Source organism: Balaenoptera musculus, chromosome 10 (genome assembly GCF_009873245.2).
Source record: "Balaenoptera musculus isolate JJ_BM4_2016_0621 chromosome 10, mBalMus1.pri.v3, whole genome shotgun sequence".
Lineage (NCBI taxonomy): Eukaryota > Metazoa > Chordata > Mammalia > Artiodactyla > Balaenopteridae > Balaenoptera > Balaenoptera musculus.
This window is the reverse complement of record NC_045794.1, coordinates 42,511,115-42,519,955: the sequence shown is the minus strand read 5'-3', so window position 1 is coordinate 42,519,955 and position 8,841 is coordinate 42,511,115. Positions and strand designations below refer to the sequence as shown.

The window sequence follows — 8,841 nt, the reverse complement described above, 5'->3', positions numbered from 1 at the left end:
TAGGCAGGGGCAGGGAGAGCCCAGCAAAGGCTGAAGTAGGTGGGGACAGAGGGTGGGGTGCAGCTCAGAGGTAGAGGGAAGAAGAGAGCAGGGAGAGGCAATGAGGGTGGAGGTGGGGAGAGAGGGGCCGGCCAGAGGAGAGAGCTCCCAGCCAGTCCAGCCTCCCCCGCAACCCTGTCCCCAAGACCTGCATCCACTGACCACCCTCTTCTCACCCCATGGGCCCGCCCTGGTCTCTCTCTTTGCACGGGATGGGCTGCTCATTTTTGTGGTGGCCAGCTTTCATTCGGTCAGGGTCAGCTCAGGCCTGTGGGAATTATGTAGGCCCTCATCACTGCTGTTCCCCAGATTTGGAATAGCAGTCTCATTAGGGATTGAAAAAAGGGATGAGGATTCATCTAATTTCTCCTCAGAAGTGGCAATGGCAAAGCCCGGGCAGGATAAGAATGAATGCCTACTGACCTACTACGTACCACGCACTGTAGATACATCATCTCATGATCTATGAGGCAGGCGTCCCATATGATAGATGAGAGGATGGGTTGAATGGGTTCAGAGAGGTTAGGTGACCTGCCCAAGACTGCACAGCCAGTTAGTGGCAACAGGCGGGATTTGAACACAGATCTGTTGCACTCAGTGGGGAAGAATTTAAGTTCGAGCTTAAAACTAGGGTTTTGTATTTGAAAACATTGCTCTGGGAAGAGGCTCATAGGTTTCACCATTCTGCCAAAGGGGTCCCCAGCACCTTGGAACAAGAAGTTCCAAGCTCCTGCCCTGAATGCCGGGACCATTATGGGAAAACAGAACATGGCCTGTTCCGGTGGAGCCAAGCAAACAACTGGGCAGTAAACTGAGTAGCATGGCGCACACAGTAAGGACCCAGCCTGGAGAACGCTGACCTAGAATCCTGCCAACCCAGACTGGAAGCCCCGAGAAGGAATGTGAGTCTTGAGGGCCCAAGGCAGAGTCACCTTTCTTCTGTCCCCAGCTCCACGCCTGGCACATAGTAGGTTCTCAATAACGGTGTGTCAAGTCGAGGTGAGTCTTGATCTAGGTTTGGAAGGCTAGAAGGCTGGAATATGGATTTCCCCTTTTGTATGACTACATGGGGCCAAGTGCACATGGAAGAAGAGTAATGATAGTGACAAATAACCGTGCAGCCTCTGACAGTTTACAAAGCACTCATTCTTCTTAATCTCAGGATCTTGACAGAAGGTGAAGGCAAATATTTGTAGCATTTCCAATTTATGGGTGAAGCAACTGAGCCCCAGAGAATGACTTGCGGCAGGTTTGCAGAGCGTGCATTTGAAGTCAGGCCCACAGTTTCCACATTCTGTGGAGTGAGCGACAGAGCGATGGGTTATCTTGTCTGGATTAGGGAGGCCCCTTGGAGGCTGGTGAGATGGGAGTACAGTGGGTGGGGGGCCTGTGACCCAGGAGGCCCTGTGTCACCGGTTCAGCTTCTCCCGGCGGAGAGCGTGCCCTCTGAATGACTTCTGTAGGTGTGTTTGTGACATGCTCAGCAGGTGTCAGAAGGATGGGCCAGTGCCAAAGGCCAAGCCCAGGGATGTTTCAGATTTTTCCCTTTATGCCCCTGCAACCAAGCCCTGCTCTCCTGCACATATAAGAGACCCAGGCTATGGCTGTGGCAGTCAGTGGCCTGGCCCTTCTCGCTTCTCCCTGACAACTCTGAGCGTGTTCCTCTCTCTCCAGCCATGCTCATCAGACAGCAGTGTGGCCGAGGCGGGCCCCGGGGCTTTAGCTGTGGCTCAGCCATCGTAGGTGGAGGCAAGAAGTCTGCTTTCAGCTCGACCTCCATGTCTGGGGGCACAGGTTGCTTCTCCTCTGGGGGCTTCAGCAGCAGAAGCCTCTGCAACCTCGGGGGAAACAAGAGCATCTCCATCGGCACGGCTGGGTGCTGGCGAGGCACTGGGTTTGGGGCTGCTGGAGGTTTTGGGGCTGCTGGAGGTTTTGGGGCTGCTGGAGGTTTTGGGGCTGGCGGCTTTGGCCCTGGATTCGGGGGCTCCTCTGGTGGATGGGGTGGTGCTGGCTTCCCCGTCTGCCCTCCTGGAGGGATTCAGGAGGTCACCATCAATCAGAGCCTGCTGACGCCACTCCACATGGAGATTGACCCTGAGATCCAGAAGGTCCGGACCGAGGAGCGGGAGCAGATCAAGACCCTCAACGACAGGTTCGTCTCCTTCATTGACAAGGTGAGCCGGCCCCTTGGTCAGATAAGGTGGTAGAAGCCAGGGTTTCTGAGTCCTGGCATCTCAGACCTGAGCCTGCTGCGGACTTGGGAAAACTGTGAACTTCTCTGGGCCACTGTTTCCCACCTAGTTAAGAAGAGCCATTACTCTTTCTCTTTTGTCCTGTGGCTGGTGGGAAAACAGGCTGCTCGAAGCAGTTCAATACTTGGATTTCCTGACATGCTATGTGTTACTGGGCAAATCATTCAACTTTTCTGGGTCCAGTCACCCCAGCTATAAAGTGGGTTCCTTGTTTCCCTGCTTCTTCTCAGGTTTTGGTTTCATAAATGATATGGTTAATAATTTAATAGTTAATTAATTATAGTTAATATAATAGCTTAATGACTGGCACTTCTGTTGTCAGAGCAGAAGAAAACCAGGCTGGTTTCCCAAATGAGAAAGGGACTGGCTCTAATGGCAGATTAGAGTTCCTCGTAGGACCTTGGAAGGTCATTGTGTTCATCCTGTTGACTCTGGGCAAAATTGCTCATCTCTGGGTCTGTTTGAAGAGGATAGGGGATGGCTCTCTGCTTTTCTTTTTGTAGTCCACTTCCCTTCTCCATGCAAGGTCTGGAAGTTCAAGTCTTTTCTGCTGCATGCTGTGCTTCTGTATGATGGATGATAGCAAAGAGATTAGTTCCAGAGAGTCATTAATCCAAAGATGAATGACTGAATAGATGGTTGCAGCACATTTGGCCCAGGGTGCCCTGGTTCTCTGTGCAGCGAAGTCTTAGTTCTCTTAGATGAATGGGGCAAGAATGAACAATCTTGGAGTAGATCGAGTGGGAATATTTGCTCTTCTTGCTAGTTTGAATTAACCCATAGTAGCTTAAAAGGGCTTTATTGTGACTCTAGGACCTATAGATGGGAAAGTAGGACCAAGGGTTGGGTGCTTCCTTGTCTAATCTCCCTTCATCAGTTTAAGTTCAAACTGTGATCAGTCACCCTTACCTGCTTTTCTTTCAATTCTGAAGCACCTAAAGTGGAAATATCATGCCAAACCTTGGTTTATCTGGCTAGATCTCTTCCTAGAGGGAAAGTTCAGGGAAGTCCCCTTGCAGCAGTGAGTCTATGAGACTCAGAATATGTCTGGGGCTTGATCTTAAATATTTATACTCAGTTGTGCACAGGTTCACAGGGACACACCAGGTGCATTTATAAGAAAGCTTGTTTAAAACATCTTCAGTGAATTTATCATTCCTTTGCCTTGGGTCAGGATCACTTTGAATGCAATAGCCCTTAGGCTGTGGTTGTATCTCCTAAATTTGTTTTATTTTATTATTTCATAGAAGTTCAGTATTCTCAGCAACTCATCCCTTCTCAGTAACTCGATCCCTGTGGTTGGGAAGTTGTTCTTGCTGCACAGTCAGGCCCCGATGCTTGGGCTCTGCTCTGCTCTTCCCAACACACATGGCCCACTTGCTGCTATGGAGCGGGGCCGCCATGTTGACCCCAGCAGATAGTGCCTGGAGTTGCAACGTGGTGGCCCTACTCGGATGGCTCTTGGGCTCCCTGGTTAGCATCGATTGACTGGGATGGTGTTGGCCAGCCCTCCTGCCAGAGATTCAGGTCCTCATCGGTCGGTTGGTGCTTGTGTTAAATACAGGTGCGGTTCTTAGAGCAGCAGAACAAGGTTCTAGAGACCAAGTGGAACCTCCTTCAGCAGCAGACGACAACCACATCCAGCAAAAACCTTGATCCCTTCTTTGAGGCCTACCTCAGTGCCCTGAGGAAGCAGTTGGATAACTTGACCAACAACAAAGGACGCCTGCAGTGTGAGCTGAAGATCATGCAGGACAGCGTGGAGGACTTCAAGGCCAAGTATGTGGGGAGGGAATGCGACAATCTGCCCAGCCATGCCCCAGGACCCCCGGCCTTCTCTTCATCATTTAGAATCTCAGGCTCTGAAGAGACCCCCAAAGGGTCAGGGAGGACCTCCAGTCTGTTCCCATGCTTCTACATGGTCACTTTTTTAATGGGGTGAGGTCTAGTAACCCTAAGTTGCCCCAAACAGAAAATGAGTGATGTATTCAGAGAGCTGGGCTTACCATATACAAATAAGATAAAAAACCAAACAGATGGAAAGTAATACAGCAGGGTTGGAAGAATACAGGCTGTAGAGATAGATGGACCTGCTTGGCATACTGATTCCTTCACTTACTAGCTGTGTGATCTTGGGTGACTTGCTTAACCTCTCTGAACCTTAGTTTTCATCATCTTTAAAATGGCAATAATAGTTCTACTTTATAGGTCGTGAGAATTAAATGAAATTAAATGAGATAGAGAAAGCTGGTAGCATAGTGCCGGCCATAAAATGAACATTGAATGCAGAGTAGTTCTTATTATGCTCATTATGGGATGGAGCTGAGAAAAATACCAGCTCCCTCTCTCAATTCACTCTCACACCAAAGAAAAAGAACTGGAGTATTGGCAACCCTCCTGAGAATTTAATCCACCCAATGGCCAAAGGACAGCCCTTCTATGGAAATAAAATCGACCAGATCATTGCTGGTTCTCCTCCTCACATCTTATCTCTTGCAAACAGTCTTTTTAAAATTTGGTTTTCACTTCTCTGAGTAAACTAGAGTCTAGACTGGTACCTCATACACTGTAATTACTCAATAAATGTAGGTGGAATGAATATCTGTATGAACGTAGGAAAATGTAGCCAATTAGATGGATTTTTCCAGATAGTTAGATGTTTGAAAACCAGCAGGAGAGAGTGAGAAACACTAGTTCACTGTGGGGCTTTTGTCTTTTTTTTTTTTTTTTGCATCTTCCCATCCCCAGGTATGAAGATGAGATCAACAAACGCACAGCTGCTGAAAATGACTTTGTGGTCTTAAAGAAGGTAAGGGTTGAAGGAGGGTAGGGATGTGTTCCCACTTCCCTCGGGAGTGGCCTTTGGCTTGAATCATGGGTTCCGTCCATCTCTCTCATCTCCACCCCACTTGGTACTATCCAGATCTCACTGAACTAGGAATTAAGGCTGTAAAAAAAAGCCCATTTGGATAATTAACTTCCATGTCTGCAGGTGGCTTTAGGGGCAGAATAGGCCAAATGAATAGTCCCCCGCCACCTCACCTGGTGCTACCTTGTGTGTCACATAACACTCCCTGCCCCCTATTGGAATGCCTGTACCTTGTCTCTTATCCTTCCCCCTCCTCTGCAGGACGTGGACGCCACTTACATGAGCAAGACGGAGTTGGAGGCCAAGGTGGATGCCCGTAATGATGAGATCAACTTCCTGAGGGTCCTCTATGCTGCGGTGAGGACTCCATTTCGCCGCCCCCCCACGACCCCATTCAGGGAAGGGGCTCCTCCATCTGTGAGGCTGCTGGTCGGAATTGACAGTTCGTTGAAAGGACTCCAGCTCCCTTACTTCAGGGCCCTGGGCTCTCAGCAAGGTCATGGATAGAAAGGGTTGAAGTGAGAGATTCAACGGAGAGGTCTCAAAACTAGAGGTTGTCTTAGAAGATTAGGTCTAAAGATTGCATGGGATAGAATTTATTGCCGTCCAGCATTTCTCTAGTGAAATAGATCCATTCCCTTCCCTTCCATGCAACATACTCAGGGCCCCCTGACCTGGAGTAGCTTAGGGAGCAGTAAAGACTACAAGCATTGCTTTTCTGTCTTGAGATATCACCAACCGCTTGATTTCTACATAGAAATTTACCCCTCCTCCTTCTCTGTGCACTTTGGGAATGCCAAGTTGGCTTCCATCTGAGCCTGTGGCATGGCCATTTCCACGGTGATGGCAGGTTTCTGGTGTCAGAGATTAGGGAAGACTCTCCAGGAGGGCTGATGTGAGACTTTTTCCCCGCAGGAGCTGTCCCAGATGCAAACCCACGTCAGCGACACGTCTGTCATCCTGTCCATGGACAACACCCGCGACCTGAACCTGGACGGCATCATCGCCGAGGTCCGCGCCCAGTACGAGGAGATTGCCCAGAGGAGCAAGGCCGAGGCCGAGGCGCTGTACCAGACCAAGGTGGGTGTCGGGGGTCTCTCAGGAGCCGAGAGTGGCTTCTGGGGCTCTGCTTTTGATGTCTGTGAGCAGACGATCATCAGCTCGAGCCCAAGAGAAGTCAGGGGTAAACTGATTCTTCTGGGTGGCACTGATCCTGGTCTGCCTGGAGATAGCATGACATTTTGTATTATCCCTGCCACCTGTGGCTATTCTTACTGAGTCCACTTGAGAATAGACTCTACCCAAACACCCCTGACCCCTGTTTCCCTGTGTCTCCTGGGTCTTAGGTCCAGCAGCTCCAGGTCTCAGTCGAACAACATGGTGACAGCCTGAGGAACACCAAGAATGAGATTTCAGAGCTTAACAGGATGATCCAGAGGCTGCGGGCTGAGATCGAGAATGTCAAGAAGCAAGTATGTGTCACCTCTACCCGGCCTCGGTACAGGGTCAGGGGCCTGATGTCTCCACAGTAGACAAGCAGATAAGGCATCAGACCAGAAGATCTTGAGCTAGTTTGCGGGGGATTTGTAGCTCTTTGCATAAGTCATACCCAGATCTTTTCAGCAATATCCTAGTTAACATATGATAACCTCAGCAAATAAGTTTTCTTGGCTCTTTTTCATTGGTTTTGCTCATTTTATCTAATCATTCTGGTGGGGGCATTGGTGGACCCTAGCTGGAGTGAATAAAATGCATAAGAGTCAGGGAAGGTGGGGAGAAGGACAGACAGAATCTTGACATCCTAACCCAAGCAAAGCTGCTACAGGAGAGTGGACAGATTTAGAGGTCTTGACAGCAGGACCCTGGTGATTGCCTGTCCCGTGCCCTTGTCTGCAGTACCAGACTCTGCAGACATCCGTGGCTGATGCAGAGCAGCGTGGCGAGGTGGCCCTGAAAGATGCCTACAGCAAGCGCACAGAGCTGGAGGTCGCCCTGCAGAAGGCCAAGGAGGAGCTGGCCCGGATGCTGCACGAGTACCAGGAGCTCATGAGCGTGAAGCTGGCCTTGGACGTGGAGATCGCCACCTACCGCAAGCTGCTGGAGGGCGAGGAGTGCCGGTGAGGGGGGCGAAGGCAGGGTGGGAACAGGAGGAAGGGAGAGGGTCCAGAGCCATGGCCAGTCCGGGACACCTCTGCTGGACCACTTGCTTCTGTGCTGGTGTGTTATCAATCAGGACGGTGTTATATAACAGGTTCACATTCAGGCCTCAAATCTGGCTACGGAAGGATGGGAGGGTGCTTGACACCTGCTTGTTGAACGAAGTGTGGCTCCGGGCCTGCTGACGCTCACTGCTCTTTTTGTCGCCCACAGAATGTCTGGAGAATGCCAGAGTGCCGTGAGCGTCTGTAAGTACCGTCTGCCCCCGCTGTGGCCGTTTGTTCACCCCAGTTTGGGGTGAGATTCCTGGTTTCCAGCACGGTTGGAACGACCTTGTCCTTGTCTTTCTCCCGCAGCTGTAGTTGGTGGTGCTGCCAGCGCAGGAGGCGTTGGTGGAGGGTTAGGAAGCTGCTCCGGATTTGGCCTGGGTTCTGGCTCCGGAAGTGGTTTTGGGTTTGGTGGTAGTGTTGGTGTCGGCGGCAGTTCCAGCAGCAAGATCACCTCTACCACCACCCTGACCAAGAGATCCCACCGATAGATGAGGTGAGGTCCCTGCAGCCGCTTGAGGCCAGCCTGGCCCAGCCCTGGTGTCTCTGCTTCCTTCACCCCCACCTCCACCCTCCCTTCCTGGGGCTCGTCTTACCAGTGTCACCTCAGTGCCACCTCAGTGCCAGGACGTGGACTCTGCCCTCTTGGAGTTTGGTAGCTTCTTCCTAATTTGGGCTTGCTGACCCAGCTGGAATGGGAGAGGTGTCAGCTGACTCTTCACCTCTCATGGACAGAGGAGAATCCAGCCAGGTGCTTCATCTCCAGAATTATTAGGGTCACATATATCCCCTCCCAGCCCAATGCCACCTCCTACCAGATCCCGGATCTCTCTCTACATCAGGACCAAACTCCTTCTCCATCACTTGGCAGCAACTGACCCTGCAAGGTCAGGACAAGAGCCACTCAGTACCCTGTCCACCTCTTCTCCTTCCCTCTGTCCATCTTTGGGTGAATCTTCAATAAAAAGCTTTTGTCATTCACTTTGAGCAATCGTGTTTGTTCCTTGGGGAGAAGTCTCCAGAATTCAGGTGAAAGTGAAGGAGGCTGGGGCCTGAGGGATCTGTCTGTCCAAATCAAGGTTATCAGCTCATTTCTCAGATCTCTCCTTCTAAGTTGCCCAGATTATGGGGAGAGAAGGGTCATGTGTGGAGCCTGAAGGCTGCCTCCAGAACAGGAGCACAGTCTCAAAGCAACCAACCATCTTATCCAAAGATCGCGCGTTGCAGGCAGTCAGGGTGGGGCCGTCTCAGTGCTGAGACCCAGGAGTATCTGGCGGGAAGGGGTGCAGGTCTGGAGGTGTGGGGTGTAGGGCAGGTATGGGGACAGGCAGTCAGAGGTCTCCACTGAATATAGAAGAAGAGGTTAGGGAGCTTATGGAGAGTTTATGCTCAGCGTCTAGCAAGGCCCTGTCTTCACGAAACTCCAGGCATGGGCTTTCCCACCAGGCCAGCAAGGCTTTTGGGAACTTGTTCACAG

The 8,841-nt window shown here is 51.0% G+C and overlaps 1 protein-coding gene across 1 annotated transcript; it reads left to right on the top strand.

Moving 5' to 3' along the window:
* The first annotated feature begins 1,658 nt into the window (after positions 1–1,658).
* On the top strand, positions 1,659–8,343 carry LOC118902161 (keratin, type II cytoskeletal 4-like). The gene is made up of 9 exons (XM_036866187.1): positions 1,659–2,213; positions 3,856–4,070; positions 5,040–5,100; positions 5,422–5,517; positions 6,076–6,240; positions 6,507–6,632; positions 7,057–7,277; positions 7,531–7,565; positions 7,674–8,343. The coding sequence occupies exons 1-9, from the start codon at positions 1,716–1,718 to the stop codon at positions 7,853–7,855; spliced, it is 1,599 nt and encodes a 532-aa protein (XP_036722082.1). The 5' UTR covers positions 1,659–1,715; the 3' UTR covers positions 7,856–8,343.
* The last annotated feature ends 498 nt before the right edge of the window (positions 8,344–8,841 follow it).

What these genes read in the sequence shown, in the direction of transcription:
- LOC118902161 (XM_036866187.1), top strand. Translation starts at nt 1,716, where the DNA reads ATGCTCATCAGACAGCAGTGTGGCCGAGGCGGGCCCCGGGGCTTTAGC. An exon ending in TCGTCTCCTTCATTGACAAG is followed by an intron (nt 2,214 to 3,855) that starts GTGAGCCGGCCC and finishes TGTTAAATACAG; the next exon opens with GTGCGGTTCTTAGAGCAGCA. An exon ending in CTGGAGGGCGAGGAGTGCCG is followed by an intron (nt 7,278 to 7,530) that starts GTGAGGGGGGCG and finishes TGTCGCCCACAG; the next exon opens with AATGTCTGGAGAATGCCAGA.